This window comes from Tamandua tetradactyla, chromosome 2 (genome assembly GCF_023851605.1).
Source record: "Tamandua tetradactyla isolate mTamTet1 chromosome 2, mTamTet1.pri, whole genome shotgun sequence".
NCBI lineage: Eukaryota > Metazoa > Chordata > Mammalia > Pilosa > Myrmecophagidae > Tamandua > Tamandua tetradactyla.
The window spans coordinates 57,887,251-57,907,199 of NC_135328.1; the positions used below are offsets into that span (position 1 = coordinate 57,887,251).

General features: G+C 36.6%; 1 protein-coding gene across 7 annotated transcripts in view; it reads right to left on the bottom strand.

Moving 5' to 3' along the window:
• ZCCHC7 (zinc finger CCHC-type containing 7) overlaps positions 1–19,949 on the bottom strand; it is a 307,034-nt gene that overhangs the window by 48,350 nt on the left and 238,735 nt on the right. For all 7 annotated transcript variants that reach the window (XM_077147678.1, XM_077147681.1, XM_077147679.1 and 4 more), the window contains 3 exons: positions 10,833–10,876; positions 9,419–9,544; positions 8,323–8,493 (listed from right to left, as the gene is read on the bottom strand). In XM_077147678.1, the coding sequence (XP_077003793.1) occupies positions 8,323–8,493; positions 9,419–9,544; positions 10,833–10,876 (341 nt within the window). The remainder of the gene's footprint in view (positions 1–8,322; positions 8,494–9,418; positions 9,545–10,832; positions 10,877–19,949) is intronic.

The following is a 19,949-nucleotide window of genomic DNA, read 5'->3' on the forward strand; positions in this document are numbered from 1 at the left end:
GGGTTTTTGACGTATAGTATCATATCGTCTGCAAACAGTGATAGTTTTACTTCTTCCTTTCCAATTTTGATGCCTTGTACTTCTTTTTCTTGTCTAATTGCTCTGGCTAGAACCTCCAACACAATGTTGAATAATAGTGGTGATAGTGGACATCCTTGTCTTGTTCCTGATCTTAGGGGGAAAGTTTTCAATTTTTCCCCATTGAAGATGATATTAGCTGTGGGTTTTTCATATATTCCCTCTATCATTTTAAGGAAGTTCCCTTGTATTCCTATCTTTTGAAGTGTTTTCAACAGGAAAGGATGTTGAATCTTGTCAAATGCCTTCTCTGCATCAATTGAGATGATCATGTGATTTTTCTGCTTTGATTTGTTGATATGGTATATTACATTAATTGATTTTCTTATGTTGAACCATCCTTGCATACCTGGGATGAATCCTACTTGGTCATGATGTATAATTCTTTTAATGTGTTGTTGGATACGATTTGCTAGAATTTTATTGAGGATTTTTGCATCTATATTCATTAGAGAGATTGGCCTGTAGTTTTCTTTTTTTGTAATATCTTTGCCTGGTTTTGGTATGAGGGTGATGTTGGCTTCATAGAATGAATTAGGTAGTTTTCCCTCCACTTCGATTATTTTGAAGAGTTTGAGGAGAGTTGGTACTAATTCTTTCTGGAATGTTGGATAGAATTCACATGTGAAGCCGTCTGGTCCTGGACTTTTCTTTTTAGGCAGTTTTTGAATGACTAATTCAATTTCTTTACTTGTGATTGGTTTGTTGAGGTCATCTATGTCTTCTTGAGTCAAAGTTGGTTGTTCATGTCTTTCCAGGAACCCGTCCATTTCATCTAAATTGTTGTATTTATTAGCGTAAAGTTGTTCATAGTATCCTATTATTACCTCCTTTATTTCTGTGAGGTCAGTAGTTATGTCTCCTGTTCCATTTCTGATCTTATTTATTTGCATCCTCTCTCTTCTTCTTTTTGTCAATCTTGCTAAGGGCCCATCAGTCTTATTGATTTTCTCATAGAACCAACTTCTGGTCTTACTGATTTTCTCTATTGTTTTCATGTTTTCAATTTCATTTATTTCTGCTCTGATCTTTGTTATTTCTTTCCTTTTGCTTGCTTTGGGATTAGTTTGCTGTTCTTTCTCCAGTTCTTCCAAGTGGACAGTTAATTCCTGCATATTTGCCTTTTCTTCTTTTCTGATATAGGCATTTAGGGAAATAAATTTCCCTCTTAGCACTGCCTTTGCTGCGTCCCATAAGTTTTGATATGTTGTGTTTTCATTTTCATTCGCCTCGAGGTATTTGCTAATTTTTCTTGCAATTTCTTCTTTGACCCACTCGTTTAAGAGTGTGTTGTTGAGCCTCCACGTATTTGTGAATTTTCTGGCACTCGGCCTATTATTGATTTCCAACATCATTCCTTTATGAGCCGAGAAAGTGTTGTGTATGATTTCAATCTTTTTAAATTTGTTAAGACTTGCTTTGTGACCCAGCATATGGTCTATCTTTGAGAATGATCCACGAGCACTTGAGAAAAAGGTGTATCCTGCTGTTGTGGGATGTAATGTCCTATAAATGTCTGTTAAGTCTAGCTCATTTATAGTAATATTCAGATTCTCTATTTCTTTATTGATCCTCTGTCTAGATGTTCTGTCCATTGATCAGAGTGGGGAATTGAAGTCTCCAACTATTATGGTATATGAGTCTATTTCCCTTTTCAGTGTTTGCAGTGTATTCCTCACGTATTTTGGGGCATTCTGGTTCGGTGCGTAAATATTTATGATTGTTATGTCTTCTTGTTTAATTGTTCCTTTTATTAGTATATAGTGTCCTTCTTTGTCTCTTTTAACTGTTTACATTTGAAGTCTAATTTGTTGGATATTAGTATAGCCACTCCTGCTCTTTACTGGTTGTTATTTGCATGAAATATCTTTTCCCAATCTTTCACTTTCAACCTATGTTTATCTTTGGGTCTAAGATGTGTTTCCTGTAGACAGCATATAGAAGGATCCTGTTTTTTAATCCATTCTGCCAATCTATATCTTTTGATTGGGGAATTCAGTCCATTAACATTTAGTGTTATTACTGTTTGGATAATATTTTCCTCTACCATTTTGCCTTTTGTATTATATATATCATATCTGACTTTCCTTCTTTCTACACTCTTCTCCATAGCTCTCTCTCTGTCTTTTTTATCTGACTCTAGTGCTCCCTTTAGTATTTCTTGCAGAGTTGGTCTCTTGGTCATAAATTCTCTCAGTGACTTTTTGTCTGAAAATGTTTTAATTTCTCCCTCATTTTTGAAGGACAATTTTGCTGGATATAGGAGTCTTGGTTGGCAGTTTTTCTCTTTTAGTAATTTAAATATATCATCCCACTGCCTTCTAGTTTCCATGGTTTCTGTTGAGAAATCTACACATAGTCTTATTGGGTTTCCGTTGTATGTGATGGATTGTTTTTCTCTTGCTGCTTTCAAGATCCTCTCTTTCTCTTTGACCTCTGACATTCTAACTAGTAAGTATCTTGGAGAACGCCTATTTGGGTCTAATCTCTTTGGTGTGCGCTGCACTTCTTGGATCTGTAATTTTAGGTCTTTCATAAGAGTTGGGAAATTTTCAGTGATAATTTCTTCCATTAGTTTTTCTCCTCCTTTTCCCTTCTCTTCTCCTTCTGGGACACCCACAACACGTATATTTGTGCGCTTCATATTGTCCTTGAGCTCCCTGATACCCTGTTCAAATTTTTCCATTCTTTTCCCGATAGTTTCTGTTTCTATTTGGATTTCAGATGTTCCATCCTCCAAATCACTAATTCTATCTTCTGTCTCTTTAAATCTATCATTGTAGGTATCCATTGTTTTTTCCATCTTTTCTACTTTATCCTTCACTTCCATAAGTTCTGTGATTTGTTTTTTCAGTTTTTCTATTTCTTCTTTTTGTTCAGCCCATGTCTTCTTCATGTCCTCCCTCAATTTATCGATTTCATTTTTGAAGAGGTTTTCCATTTCTGTTCGTATATTCAGCATTAGTTGTGTCAGCTCCTGTATCTCATTTGAACTATTGGTTTGTTCCTTTGACTGGGTCATATTCTCAATCTTCTGAGCGTGGACCATTATCTTCTGCTGGCGTCTGGGCATTTAGTCAGATTTCCCTGGGTGTCGGACCCAACAAGGTTGTAAGATTTTTCTGTGAAATCTCTGGGTTCTGTTTTTCTTATCCTGCCCAGTTGGTGGTGCTCGTGGCACACGTTTGTCTCACGTGTTTGGAAGGGATCCCCCCGGTCACTGTTCTCCGCGGCCTGGGGATTTCTGATCTAAATCTCTCAGTTGGTCCGGGGGGCCGCGCGTGGTGGGGGCGTCAGCCGCCGCAGCTTGAGGGGACCCTGTGGCTCCTTTATAAATGCCCCTATTCGTGTTTGGTTGGACCCAGTCCCTGCCACTGTCAGAAATTCCCTCCTCTCCCTGGAGGGGTGTCGGTCGCCGCCCGCCGCGGCCCGGGGAACTCGCTACCGGACCAGGAAGCCGCCCGCGGGGGAGGGGCGCCGGTTGCCGGTCACCGCGGCTTGGGTAGCCCTCTGATCCGAGACTCATAGCCGGTCCAGGAAGCCGCCCGCAAAAGAGGGGCGCCGGCCACCGCGGCTTGGGAAACTTGCCTCTCCGAGACTCTCAGCCGGCCTGGGAAGGAGGGAGGGAGGTGCTCCGGCCGCCCGCTGCCGCAGCTCGAGGAATCGCGCGCTGCTCGGGGATCTCACCGCAGCAGAGTCTCGCAGTCAGTCTAGCCAGTCCAGACTGGGGTACGCTGTGTGTCCATTCCCTGCCGTGGCCCCGGGAGCTGTTCTGCACTGTTTCTGTTCACCTAGTAGTTGCTCTGGAGGAGGCCTTTCCCTCTGTGACTTCAGGAAGTTACCCAACTTCTCTGAGCTTCGGTCTCCTTTTCTGCGCAGAGTTTGCTGGCGAGGGCCCGTCCTGGCACGAACGGCGCGAGGTGGGTGCACGGGGACAGAGAGCGCGAAGTGGCGGGAGCGCGACGCTGCCCCGGCCAGCTTCAGACTCATCAGTTTTCATTACAAATTCTCTTCACACATATATATCGGATACTATGGCATAGTAGAGCTCTATGGTGTGGCTATGGGAATCTACAGAGTATAAGTAAAAATTTCTTGACCTCCTCAATTTATGAGAATTCAGGGAATCTATAGTTACCCAGGGTTTCAGAAGCCCTCTAAATGAGCAGAAGGTCCAATAGGTAAGAAGAAGAAAATGACGAAGAAGGGTAAAGGATGGTATTGTCAGAAGGTACAAGCCTTAATTTAGTCAAAAATTTACATGAAGAGGGAGGAATAATGATTCTGAAGCAATGGCAAGTAAGGAGGAGGTTAATCCCAACTCTTACTTCAGGGGTATGCTGGGACAATAAAGAATGAGCAGCAAGCAGGTGAGAGGATTGTAGGAGAAATGATATTCTCTGGGGAGGGTTAAATTTCAAAATAAATCTAAAGCATGTCTGGGACTGACTGGGCTCAGGGAGCCCCAAAAGAAATAGTTCCTTCGGTAACCTGGGATCAGAATGACTATGCTTCCAAGTGTATCCTTATGAAGAGCTTCCGTGTGGGGTAAGGACTATAAGCCTCTCTGAAAGGAGTCAGTGGAAGTTCAGGACTGATCAGGCTCCAAGGTAATCCTGTAACAGTGGGCAGACTAGAAACAGACCCAGTTAATGTCAGAACCATCAACCTATAATTTTAAAAAATAGTAGATCCTAACAGACTTGAGGAAAAGGTACTTACTGCCTTCTCTTAAATTGGCCAGAGCCTAAGTCTATCCTAAAAACTCATATTCACTGGGGTTATTAACCTTCAAGGTCATCTTAGATAAGAGTTTAACACACAGTAGAAGTCCAACTTAAGAAGTTAAGTAGAATGGGCTATAGATTTAACTCACAGCTAATTATATAACCTTTTACGAGCCATTTTAACTGCTCTGTACTATAGCTTATTTAAAAAACTGCTCATGATAATGTCTGACCCCCTTTTATTAACATGGGCAAATAAGGACACATGTTTGTAAGTGTTCTTCAGAAGAAAGTAAAAAACCACATATTAAATATAAATTCCAAATGGGAAAATCTTACTAATCAAATTATAAATGACAATTTAATGCAGACAGCAACAATACAAAATGAAGACACTTTAGGATTTATTATTTTTAAGATGATAAATATCCAACTATAACTTTAAATTTCTTTGGAATGAACGACAACATCCACGTGTAGAGGTATCACAGGCAACCTCATTTAGTAGACTAAGAAATATAATTTCAAACAATATGATGATACTTTCTTTTTATCTGACTGACCAACATTTTTAAAGAGTGATAATATAGTCAATCCTCATTATTCATAGACTCATACTTACAAATTTGCTACTCATTAAAATTTATTTGTAATCCCTAAATCCACACTTACAGTACCTTCATGGTCATTTGTCGACACATGCAAAGCAGTGAAATATTTGATGTGCACATTCCCAGCTGAGGCTGAACAAGGTGATGTTCTATCTTACTATTTTGGCTCTCACACAGTAAACAAGTGTCTTTTTTGCAGTATATTTAGTACAAAGTTTTCTGCATTTTTTGCTTTTTGACAGTAATTTTGCTTTTTAAATTGGCTCCCGAATTTAGTGCTGAAGGGCCATCTACCATTTCTAAACACAAGAAGGCTATGATGTGCCTTAGGGAGAAAATACAGAAGTTAGATAAGCTTTGTTCAGGCAGGAGTAATAGTGCTGTTGGCAGTGAGTTCAATGTTAATGAATCAACAATATATATTAAATAAAGTATCCTTATAGTCTCCAGTTTCTTGGAGAAGATAGAAGGAAAAACCTGAAATTGTGTAACCATATCCCATACTAAACTTGAAAATCTGTTCTACATAACTCTTGTTACAATGTACTTTGAAATTTACTGCTCTTTTTTTGAATATGTTATATTCCACAATTAAAAATGTTAAAAAGGTAATACTGTTTATAGTAATATATGCACATTCGCACACACATAATATTATTAAATGCCTTGAAATAAAACTAATGAAAGATATGTAAAACCTCTCAACAGAATTCAAGTCAGTATTGAGAGAATTTAATAAAGATCTGTATAAATGGATAGATATACCTGATTCATGGATTGAAAGACTCAATGTAATGCTGTCAAATCTCACCAATTGATCTTTCGGTTCAATACAACATCAAATGAAATTTAGCAAGATTATTTTGGAGGCTGTGGAAATTGACAAGCTGATTCTAAAATCTATACGGAAATTGAAGAGCCAAGAATAGCTTAAAAGAACAAAACTCAAAGAGTTATACCAACCAGCTATCAGCATTATTGCAAACCTGCATTAAGATAAATAGGCCAGTGGAATAAAACAGAGTTCAGAAACAGACCTGCACTTTAAATATAATGAATGTGACAATGTAGTATGTGTGCGTGTGCACGGGGGGGGGGGGGGGAGAAAAGAGAGAGAGGAAGAGAAGAGAAAGAGGGAAAGAAAGAAAGAAAGGAGAAGGAAGAGAAGAAGGGAGGGAGGGAGGAAGGAAGGAAGGAAGGATTCTTTAAACAGAAACACACATAAAACAATGTTATGCATTGATCAGGTAATGAAAATATTGTGACAAGTGGCTCACAGAAACCTAACCCTGCATTTCCCTTAAGAGCAATGATTCAGTATTTACTAATTCAGTGTTTGCGGTGACTTTGCAGCATATAACCACCATGAATAATAAGACTTTACTTTACTTAGGCTTGATGAGAGTATAGAGAAATGCGCACTCTTAAACACAGGTGGACAAACTGGTACAATCTTTTAGAAGATCAACTTAAAAACCTGTATCTAAACATAAATGCATATATGTTTTAATTACACAATTCTTTTGTAGAAAAACTTACATGTATACATATAAACAACACATATATAAAGATATTTATTGCAGTGCTGTTTGTTTAAAAATGGGAAACAATCTAAACCTAAATTTACTGGTATAGAAATGGCTGGGTAAACTGGAATATTCATATAATGGAATAAAAGTCAGTCATTAGAATGGTAGATCATTATGATATGGATAGACAACCACAAAGAATTAAGTAGAAAAAAAATCAAGGAGTAAGATAGTGTGAATAGTATGATCCTATTTTTGTTTAAGAAAAAAAAAACTTAAAAATTGAATAATTACCATATTATTATATGAGAAATACATATACCGAATATTCATATTCTAATTTATTTTAATCTAAAATTGTCCTCAACTGCAAGTCATATCAGCTTTCAAAAGGCTTGATCAAAAGGCTATAGACACACTTCAATACAAATAAAAATCAGAAAAATGTTTGTGCTTTTGTATCATGTCTTTGGGAAGTACAAATTAAGACAGAAAGGAAAGGATTCATCTTCCTTTTTTTTTTTAAACAGATAATACTTGGAAAAATGAGAGCTAACCTTTAATAAATGTCCTTTAACTTAAAACAGTTATGATGGATACCTAGGAATGAGTATGAAAAATGACTTTGTACTGATTAGTTGTTAATATAAAATAAACAAATGTTAGTAAGAGATTAAGTAGGAGGTAAAAAAACAGGCCCTACTGACACATGTGCTAGGAGTGAACTGACTGCTGAAAACTACGTATTTCACATTAAAGTTGGATCTACTTACTCCAATAACCTTTCTGGTCTCTGAAATTCTTGTCATCAGAACCCCACACAATTTATAGCGTGATGCAAAATGATGTCCAAAACAACATTTTTAGTGTGCTGCAAGTATCTGAAATGTCTTCTAAATTACTTTTGTTTTGTTAGATCTAAAGAAAGAGCTAAGGCAGATAAAGTAATGAGTGGCTCATTCTTCTTGCCTAGCACTATAATACCAGTGATATAAGCAGTATCAAAATGGATTCATACAGAAATCTGTATACAATTTCCAAGTGTGTACATATTTTTGTTCTAAATATGCATGAATACTTACTTAAATCTTACATGTTATTACATATCTCTTTAGTTTCAACTTCTACTAGGCAGGAACATTAAGCAAAGGAGATGCCATGAGCTTACAATATTTGTTGATGCTGCCTCCCAATAAATAATTTAGTAGGATCCCTACCCAGAGATATTAAAGCACTACTTTACATGATCAATGGTGAAAGTGATATGACTACCATTTTATACAGTGCAAAGTAAATATTCTTTTAGGTAGGCTGACTGATATTATAAATTGGCAGTGTCCCCAAGTCTGACAAATTAGTTATATGCAGAACACTCACATCAGCATAGTGGCCTATCATATCACATCGATCACATCGTTTTCTCCAGGAAGGTCTTTGAAGACATCTGTGAGTAGACGACACAGGCAAAGAACAGTCTAAGCAGAAGCGGGCTGGGCAGGCATACTGGAGGTGTCCTCTCTCGGAGCAGAGGCAGCAGGGACGGACTTTCTATGTGCAGATAAACAGAAAATCTCTTTTGCAAAACACTTAAGTCTCAGTAGACGATTCATTTTTCTTTTTTGATATAATCCCATACAAATTATTTATAATTTGAGATCCAACAAAGATTTAATTTTGGGCATAACTTTAAAACCAAACAAAATACCTGAAATTAGAGTTTTAACATAAGCCATCTGCATACTGTGACTATCAAAAAGGCTTAGTCTGCATCATCTGAATCTATTGCTATACCTTGGCTGATAGAACACTGACAAAGTAGAAGGCATCTAAGAGGGAAAGTAAGATGAGGACGATCTGGAAGCTAAGTGATAGGAGGAACAGATACAGAAAGAAGCTGGTTTGCCTGGTGAAGCAAAGACAAAGAGGAACAAGAAAACTGCCTCAAATATTTGAAAGACACTCATTTGGGAAAGGGAGTAGGTAATGGAAGAAATATTTGTAGAGGGCTTATTACATGTTAAGCAACAGATAAGAGTTTTAGTTCTGTGTTGTTCCAAAGGGTTAATATTTATTTAATATAATTTACATTAATAAACATTTATAAATGCATAAAATTATAATTTTCAAACAAAAATTTTCTCACACTGAAACAAGTTTTTTCAAAAAGTAGAAGGTTTAAAAGTAAAAGGGGTCTCAGAAATCATATAGATTCAATTTCCTCACTTTGAAAAGGAAACAGACACACAGAGGGTTAAATGACTTCCCCAACGTCATACAACCAAGACTAGGAAGATCAAACAGATCTCAGGATTTTCTGACTCTAAGTTTATTGTTTGTTCCAATACACAAGGCTATGGACTACGTGAAATTTTACATAAATATTACAAAAGATACGAATTACAAGGTCAAGGATTCTAAAACTAAAGATAATGGTATTAACAATGTGGAAAAAAGCATTAAATACTTCACGTACTTGTGGGAAGGGGCAATTTTTTGACAAATGGCCACATTTATCACAATTTCTACAGGTAACGTTTTTGTTGGCTGAATAGTACCGGCGGGTCCATCTTCCAGATGATCTATTATTACCTATCTGGGCCTAAGGGGGGAAAAACAAAGAATTAGTTTCACTCTGTTTAATAAAAACATTCTATACTTCTCTTTAAAGGCAACTATAAATGAGAAGTAAAAACACATTAAACTTCAAGTCAATCCTGCTAACCTTGATAAGGTTAGAGAATTAACAGTCACAGTCTATTGCATTTAGAATCCAACAACAGGGAACTTTGCATTTTCTTAAAAGGAGGCAGGAAGACTTAAAAGGAGGTGCCTTGAAGATAATATTACTCTTTTTGTTTGTCCCTCCACCTGATTTTTTTCATACATCTCCTTATGGTTCTCTTTCTTTTATATCTTTCTCTACCTATGGTTCAGGGTTTAGTACAGGCACTGATATGCATCATTTAGACATTCTGGCATCATTCAGAGCCAAAAACATTGCTGACTTCTCTCTCTGAATACATAACATTTTTCTGAATGAGAGGCGTGCTTAAATTTTTAGTTAGGAAACGGTATTTTCATGATTTTGTCCTTTATAAAATTACAAAACCACACAGCCACTGAATACATTCCTTCTGAACAACCCAGGATTACTGCCTACAAAACTGGATTATAATTTTTAAAAGGGATTGAGATAACCTAATTCCCCTGGAGTTCGCTAAAGATCCACTCTGTCTACAGAGACCCAACTGTAATTGTCTCATACTCTAGACCAAATCCAATATATTGTAAGAAAGTATTAGCACAGCGTAGCATATAGAATATCTAAAAAGAGAATGTAAATTCCAAACAGGCTTTTATCTTATTTGGTAGAATTTTACCTTGGACAAAGCTTTCATCTTTTACTTGTTATTCTGTTAAACTGGCCAAGTATGCCCTAAGTAGACATATTCTAGTTATCTCTTAAAACTTTTCTCTACTAAATTGTAAAATTATTGTCTCTTTTCTACTATCTTTCACAATTATAGCTAATTATTCACAAAGACAAACACCTGTCACATCCTAAATATAGACTAACCATTTCCTTCAGTTATTTCCGGTGTTGGTCTTTAGTAGTAGGTACCAAGCCACACTGGCTGAAGAGGACTTACCACGGCAGAGAAGAAACAGAAAGGCTATTAACTGACAAAAATCAAGGATGAATCAAGTTTCTGAAAAGTTAAGTCATCTATATACAAAAATCAAACATTTTCTGACAAGCCACTTGGACCATTGTTATTTTTAAAAAGTTTATTTACCTTCCAAAAGTTATAATGAAATAAAAGGAAACTACAAACCAAAGGAAATCATTAATTTATTACTCAAAATTTTAAAAAATTTGACTTTACCTCAACATCTTTGTCACTGATGAACCAATTTAGACCATCTTCTCCTACAAAACAATGGAGAGCTATTTAATTAATTGGAATTTTTGAGAAATGCTCCAATTGGAGTTACATTTACAAACTGCATACTAAAAAGAAAATGGGCTAAAAATGAAAATGAAACAATTGTGCCTGTCCACAATAGTTGGCATTATAAATCTGTTACTCAATTTTGGCACCTTTACAGCATTTACATTTTTACAGTAAATTATGCAACCTGTTATAGCATACACAGTGGACCCCAAAGGGCAGTAAAAAATTTGAATACTTTATGCACTTATTATTAGCTGTGTGGTTCTAAGCAAATCACTTTACCTCTCTGAGCCTGTTTCCTTACCTATGAAAGGAAATAATAGTATTTGCCCTATCTACCTCAAAAATACTATAAGAATAAAATGAGATGTGAAAATGCTTGGAAAATCATCAAACTCTATCTAACCTTACATATAGGACAGTGATTCTTTTCAGACTTCAGAATTGTGACCAAAGCCATAACTGAGAATTTTTTCTTTGCATTAAATCAATTCAGTTTAAAAATACATCTACTGGAAAGTTACAATGAGCAAGGTGCTAAAGATAAAGAGTAAATAAAGATGAATAAGAGCTTAAAGCCTGGTCGGAAGAACCAGAAAGGGAGAAAAATGAAAGGAAAAGTAAGGAATAAGAGAACACCAAACCCTCTCTCTCTAAGTCAACTTTGTCGGTGCACACATTGCTCCTCCTCCCTATGTAGGACATGACTCCCAAGGGTGTAAATCTCCCTGCACCACGGAACAAAACTCCTGGGATGAGTGAGGACCTGGCATCATGGGACTGAGAAAGCCTTCTTACCCAAAGTGGGGAAGAGAGAAATAGACAAAATAAAGTTTTGGTGGCTGAGAGATTTCAAACAGAGTCAAAAGGTTATTCTTAATGCATTATACAAATATACCTTTTTAGTTTACGGTGTATTGGAATGGCTGGAGGAAAGTACCTGAAACTATTGAGCTATATAGCCTTGATTTTTTTTTTTTAACTTTGCTATTGCACAGTATAACATATACATATATATATCTATATTAAAGCAAAGCAAGAAAAAAGCAATAGTTTTCAAAGTACTCTTCAACAAGTGGTTACACGACAGATCCCAGAGTTTGTTATGGGCTACCATATGATCCTCTCAGATTTTTCCTTCTAGCTGCTCCAGAATATAGGAGGCTAGAAGGCTTAAATATTTTTTTTATCATCATAATTGACTTTCTTTCCTTCTGTTTTTGTGAAAGATAACGTATGTACAAAGAAGCAATAAATTTCAAAGCACAGTAACACATAAGTTGTAGAACATGTTTCAGAGTTTGACATGGGTTACAATTCCACAATTTTAGGCATTTACTTCAGGTTGCTCTAAGATACTGGAGACTAAAAGAGATATCAATGTAATGATTTAGCATTCATGTTCATTTGTTAGATCTTATTTTTACTGTATAACTCAACCACCACCTGTGATCTTTTCAAAGGGGTGTCTGGGCTATGGCCATTCTAACTTTTTCATATTGAAAGGGGTTGTCACTAATATGGGGTAGGGGATGTTCTTGAGAGGCTAGGCCCTCTTTGTTTCAGGACTTATATGGACCAGGGACCATCTGGAGATTGTAGGTTTCTGAAAAGTTACACTAGTGCATGGAACCCTTGTGGAATCTTATATATTGCCTTAGGTGTTCTTTAGGATTGGCTGGAATGGTCCTGGTTGGGGTTTAGCAAGTTACGACAGGTAGCAAGTTCAAGCTGAAGCTTGCACAAAAGCAGCCTCCAGAGTAGCTTATTGACTCTATTTGAACTCTCTCTGCCACTGATACTTTATTAGTTACACTTCTTTACCCCATTTTGGTCAGGATGGAATTGCTGATCCTATGGTGCCAGGGCCGGATTCATTCCTGGGAGTCATCTCCCACATTGGCAGGGAGACTTTTACCCCTAGATGTCATGTCCCATGTAGGGGGGAGGGCAATGATTTCACTTGCAGAGCTGGGCTTAGAGAGAGTGAGGCCACATCTGAGCAACAAAAGAAGTCCTCTAGAAGTAACTCTTAGGCATATCTACAGGTAAGCTAAGCTTCTCTGCTACCTACATAAGCTTCAAAGAGTAAGCCTCTGTAGTCTTGATTTTTGAAGACCACTGTGTAAGGATATAGCTTTTACAAGGTGACTATGAAAACCTTGCGTCTGATGTCCTTTAATCCAAGGTATGGACACATGAGTAAAAAAAATGTATATATAATAAATAATAGGGAGGATAAAAGGTAAAATAAATTGGGTATATTGAAATACTAGTTCAATGGGAGGGAGGGGTAAGGGGCACGGGATGTACGAGTTTCTTCTTTTTTTTTCTTTTTATGGAGTGATGCAAATATTCTAAAAATGATCATGTGATTGAATATGCTACTATGTAATATAGTGAGCCACTGACTCTAGACCATGCACGGATTGTATGTATGTAAAGATTTGTCAGTAAAGATATATTTAAAAAAGAGAGAGAGAGAGAAGAACAAACAAAATGCTACGGTAAATTTAGAACAATAATAGATGTCTAAATTTAAGAGAAAGGGGGAAAAAGTCACAGAAAGCTGGGCCGTAAAGATATGGGTAGAGTATTAAAAAAAACACTTGAAATTTACAAATGATAAAACATATCCATTTAAACAACACAGTATGATGCATTTAATTCTTCTCTTACCTCACTGCATTTATAGGGTCTTCAATATTATACTGGATATGAGTGACAACAGCAGATAATACTTACTTGCTCCTAATGTTAGGGAAAAAATATATTCAGTCTCTTCACAGAGTATACCGAGAATAATGTTAGCTATAAATTTTTCATAGCAGTTTTAAGATCCTTTCTATTTCTAGCTTAAGAATTTTTAGAATGAATGGGTACCGAATTTTATCAAATGCCTATGCTGCACTTGAGACAGTGCATGGTTTTTCTCTTATTATTCTGTAAATATGGTAAATTACAGTAATTAATTTTCAAACATTGGGCCAATCTTCCATTCTGGGATTAACTCACTCTACTTAGGATATAATATCATGTTTATATATTGTAAGAATTTGTTTTGCTAGTACCTTTTTTTTTTTTGCTAGTATTTTACTAAGAATTGTTGCATCTGACATTCAGGGGTGAAAATCTCCCTGAAAACGTGGGGTGTGGCTCTCATGGATGAAACTGGCTCTGGCATAGTGGGATCAAGAATGTTTTCCTGACCAAAAAAAGGGAAAAGAAATGTAATAAAATAAGGCATCAGTGGCAAAGAGAGATCAAATAGAGTGAAAAGGCTATTCTGAAGGCTACACTTATGCAACCTTCAGTTACATAAGTCTATTTGCCACGGTTTGCTAACCCCCAACCAGTATCACTCCTGTTAACTTTTTTTGTTTGGTTGTTGTGTTGTTGTTAATAAAAGCATTTATTTTGCATTTTATACAGAACAACCTGAAGTCTGAAACATGACTTGACAATTACCCGGGAGTTTACAGACAGTCTGTCTATCTCAACAGTGTGGTTTTGGGGACCGGAGATCCACAAAACACAGGTAGGAGTTGGGAGGGAGGCACGGGACACAGCAGGAGTGTATTTCAGTCCTTTCTCAAAGAAAAGGTAGTAGAGCATGCTGAGTCAGTGAAAATGTAGCTTCTGAAACAAACACCATACTTTAAGCTCTTGGGGAAGAGATGGGAAAAGGATCTTGGTAAGTAAAGGACTATTTTCATGAAGCAGGGGGTGAAGAGGGAAGCTTACTATTTTTAATGTCCTCATCCCCAGGACCAAAATATTCAATAAAGACCATGTATAATCTTAAATCATTGCCTTGTTCTAAAAGAAGTGACAGTATGGCCAAGATGAGACCATGAGGACAGCACTCTAGTCATTCCTAAGTCTCTGTTCTACGCTCTAGAGCCTTTAAAAAAAGAAAAAAGGTCAGAGGGAAGTAACTTGTTTTCCATGGAAGTATAAAGCTTAGTTCATTGTAAGCACTTATAAAGCCAAATGACTGAGAAAGACCACAGATCAGACAGTGGTTTATACAAACTGCTGGAAAAGGTCTCTAGTAGGGACCAGGAGAGAAAGGTCCAGAGCATCTTCAGTTTGAGGTACAGCAGGTATAGAAAGTCTGAAAGGAGGTGAATTCTAAAGTAATGGGGAAGAGAACACAACCCAGACCCTAACTTTAATGGGACAATTTTAAAAAGTGAAATAAAAATCAAACACTGGATGTCAGTCCTGACATGCCATGGCATCTATGCTCACGTGGTAGCATAAAAAATGCCAAAGCCAAGTCCAGGTAACCCACAGGTCCTTGCTGAGAGGTGTTTTGTGTGTACAAGAGAGGGCAATGGGGTTTAGTGCAACACAAATCCTATGGAAAGAGAAGGGGCAGAGTCCTGGTTTGATGGTCTACTGAGGGATAGTCAGAGTAGAAGAACCAAAAGCTCCAAAGTGACTGCAAATCCTGTAACCAGCTTTGGCTCAGGAAAAAGAGGGACTAGATTCCCACTTTAGAGATGGTAGGGGGCCAAACTTGACCCATATCACATGCATTAAACCTCACTCCTGTTAACTCTTAAGAACATCTAGGGCTCAAACTGAAACTCTATAAAAGTTTCATGCACTAAGTTTGTTTTCCTGGAACCTATAATTTCCTAGGTCAGATAAATCCTGAAACCCAGAGGGACCAGCCTAAGACTATCAATTAATCACATTCCCCTATCCTTTAGTATGGACACCCTTTATCTACATGAAAAATAGGCACTGCCTAAAGATTCCTATGGATTAGGAGGACGGAAGGAAGAGTTATAGCAGAGAAGAGAGGATTTAATGAACAGGTATGATTGCTGAATCACTTTATTAAAATTCCTTCTAGCCTCTAGTGTTTTGGAGCAGCTAGAAGGAAAAATCTGAAATAGCAGAATGGTAACCCATAACAAACTCTGAAACTTGTTCTGTAACTACTTGTTGAACTGTACCTTGAAAATTATTGCTTTTTCTTTCTTTGCTTTGTATGTATGCTACATTTCACAATAAAAAATGCTTTTTTAAAAAAGAATTACTGCATCTGTGTTTGTAAGGGATATAACTTGATTTTCTTACAAAGTTTTGTCTGGTTATAATAGGGTAAAACTGGCCTGATAGAAGTTAGGAAGTGTTGGGAAGAGTTTATGTAGGACTGATGATATTTCTATCTTAAATATCTGATGGAATTCACCAGCAAAAGCTATCCAGAATGGGAGTTTTCCTTATAGGTCAGGAATTTGAGTTGTGAAAAGCCTTAAAACAGTAATTCTATTTCATGAGTAGATATGGTACTACCCAAATTTTCTACTTCTTCTGGGGCAAGTTTCGGTAATTTGTGACTTACAAAGCATCTGTTAATTAGTTCTTGTTCTAGTTTGCTAGCTTCCGGAATGCAATATACCAGAAACAGAATGGCTTTTAGAAAGGGGAATTTAGTAAGTTGCTGGTTTACAGCTCTAAGGCTGAGAAAATGTCTCAATTAAAATAAGTCTATAGAAATGTCCAATTGGAGGCATCCAAGGAAAGATACCTTGGTTCAAGAAGGCCAATGACGTTCAGCGTTTCCCGTTCAGCGTTTCTTTCTCATCTGGAAGGGCACATGGCGAACACAGTGGTGTCTGCTGGCTTTCTCACAGCTCTAAAAAAAAGGGCCTCTATCCAAAATGCTTCTTCTTTTAAAGGATTAATGGGGAGAGTAACAACTCCATAGAAGCTATCTGAACAAAAATTTACCACCTACAATTGGGTGGGTCACATCTCCATGGGAACAATCAAAATGCTCCTACCCAGTAATACTGAATGAGGATTAAAGGACATGGCTTTTCTGGGGTCCACCACTGGCACAGTTCTGAACTGCTGAAATCACTGGCAAAAAATTGTTCATAATACTCTTCTTTCTCTTTTTGCTACCTGTAGTGATGTCTCTTTTATTCTTGATAGTGGTAACTGGCATCTTCTCATTTTTCTTAATGCTTTCCATCTGTGTATTTTCGCTCATGCTAAGGGAATTGATCTTGAACAGTCTTCCTCTTCGCCCAATTTTCCACCCAACTGAGTCCCATCTCCATGATTATAAATTCTGAATATTCTTCAAGGTTCAGTTCCTCAAAGCCATTGCAAATGGATAATAACAGCACTTCTCTCATTTGTCCTCTGTGAGGCATTTACAATTAATTCTCTTGGCTGCTATAACAAAATATTTTCCTAGTTTTCTTTTCCTTTCACAGATTCTAGTTACTTAGGTATGTTCCATCTTTGCCATCCTCTTCATTATTCTACATTCTTTCTCCTAGGTTATGCCATCCATGTTCATAGTGGAAACTATCAAATATGCATCTTTAGGCCAGGACTTTCCTTGCATTCCTGACCCATGGACATATGGATTGGACATCTCATAGTAACTCAAACTCTGAAAACTAAAAGTGAATGAATAATTTTCTCTCTATTCCAGTTTCTCTCTCATTAAAATATACAAACAAACAAAAAAACTCCATTTTCCTCCTCAATGACTTCCATCATAGTCTGTTTTTGAGATCAGAAACCTAAATTCCTCCCTCTCCTCACTCATTCAATTACTCACCAAATTCTGTAAATACACTATCTAAAACAGTCTTTATGCTGTTTACTTTGGCCCAGGGCTTCTTAATTTCATTTCTCACCCAGACTACTAAAATAATTTCTTAACTACCTCTAGTATCACAAACCATTTTTCCAACCCACTGCTGCTGAAATAACATTTCTAAAACATAAATGTGAATTTATGGCCCCTTATTGTCCAAAGGATAAAAGTCAAACTCCTTTGTTGCCATACAATATCTTCCTAGATTTGGTCCTTTCCATTTATCTTTGCCTTCATCTTATTGGTCCCAATGTTTTAGCTATGCCTAATACTCTGCCCTGCCATATGTTCTGCTATTCTCTGCTGGTATGCCTATGCATGTATGCCCTGGAACACTTGAACACTTCCCTACCTGGTACTGGGACATAACTTCAAGTCTGTAATCATGTGACCATTGAAGTCTTCCCTGAAACCTACAAGAGCAAAGATGATCATGCTCAACTATGTATCACCCTGGCCCTTAACTGTGTCATTTCCATCTTTGGATCTCCCAAATACCAAAGTACAGTGTTCTGTGCTCATAGGTATTGAATGCATGTTTACTGAATGAATGAATTAAATGTCATTTTTATCTCCTTTGATTTCCCTTTAGTAGAAGTATTTTCTCCCTTAGTCATAGTCTAAAAGTATGTTATCTATATATCTCTTAGGTTATTGAGTAAGTGTAAATGTTGCATTAAGAGATATATTAATATTTTATTTCCCTCATTATACCATAAGCTGTCTATAGTTTGAGACCACATTTGTTTTATTTGTCTATCCAATTATCAGCACAGTATCTTACATACTTTTGAGTAACATCAGAAAACAAAAATTAGAAAGAAAGAACAAAAGAAAAAAGGAAACATTCATATGCATATTTGTGAATAAGCATTGTTCTGAATTGGGGGTACATGGGTCAAAAGATAATTTAAAGGACTGTTGTTGTATAGTAAAAATTTAGTAAGATAATTCTCTATGGCTAGGGAAAAAATCTTGGAATTTCTGTATTAAGCAACTCTAGAAACTAAAAGGACTTAAAAATCCTTTTTATTGAATAAAAATCACTTGGTGCACAAAGGATCAAACATGAAATTTAAGATATTTACACATTAATAGATAATCACACCTGTACCTAGCCAATGTTTATGGATTAGAGATCAAAAAAATGGAGCTGCCAAATATTTGTGTCATATCCTTTCTTGTGCCTACCTCCACCATACCATATTTTCCCCCGAGGATTGTCTCATATAATAAGCAATGGAACCAGCCACAAATGAAGTTACTATTCCCAATTTCATCAGCAGCATCTGCTATTTCAACAGAAACTTTTGAAATACACACAATGCCACATGCAAATCTCTTGAGGGTTTTGCCATTTTATTCACTATTCTTCTCAAACTGATCTTTATTTCTATCTTCGTTTTCCCCTATGCATACTTTTTTTCATTATAACTAATGGTCACAAAACCATTTTGATCATTAAAATTTTGCACTGCATAACTGGCAACAGTTTAAATAAAACAAATGTAAGGGAAGAATTTGCAAGGTAGGCATCAAAATGTTTATCTCATTTTACATCACATCAAATTTACCAGAAGTAATTTATATTTTTAAGCGTATGTAAAAGATAAATGGGGATTAAGCTTTTCTTTTTAAAGAGGTAGAGGAGGAAGGAGAAAGAGGAAATAAATACAGGTGCTAAGCACAGCATTATATAGAGCTTTTGCAAAGTTACCAGTCATATAAAGGCCTTTGTGCATCCCCAAAGAGAAAGACACACACACAGGGTTACCCCTCACCCCCTATTTCTTCCATCCCCAGAGGTAGAATTTCAGTCATTGAATCACCCAGTTAAGAAATAATGTATTTATAAATAAAAGACCCCTGAAATCATACTAAGCAAAAAGAATGGAAACAGTCAATACAGTGGGAATTGTGGGTGTTTGTTTTTCCTTTTTAAAGATATTTACTGTGGATTGCTATTTTCTAATGTTCTCCCTCCCCCAACAAAGAAGAAAATATACCACATGGGACACTGGAAATATTTAAAAAACAAGCACAAACAAAACAAATTTAAATCTAATCAAGGGGATTCTTTACAAAAGATATTGTAGTGGAGCAGTTATTCCAAAACAACTCAGTTTTACTATCTTAATATAGTCAATGAAACGTAACATAGCCAAAGCAAAATTCATCTTTACAATTCTACCTGAAACTGGCTCAACTATCTTCTACCCACAATGTTATTAATGGGTCAAAATATGGAACTTATTTTCATCCTTAACCTAATACTTCACCACCATTACTCAATCAGCCCAGGTTTTAAAATTCCATAGCATACTTCTTCAAAATGTCTCTCCAATCCAATACTTTAGTGTTCTTTCAATCACCATCATTCATTCATCATCTCATATTCTTTATTTGCAATG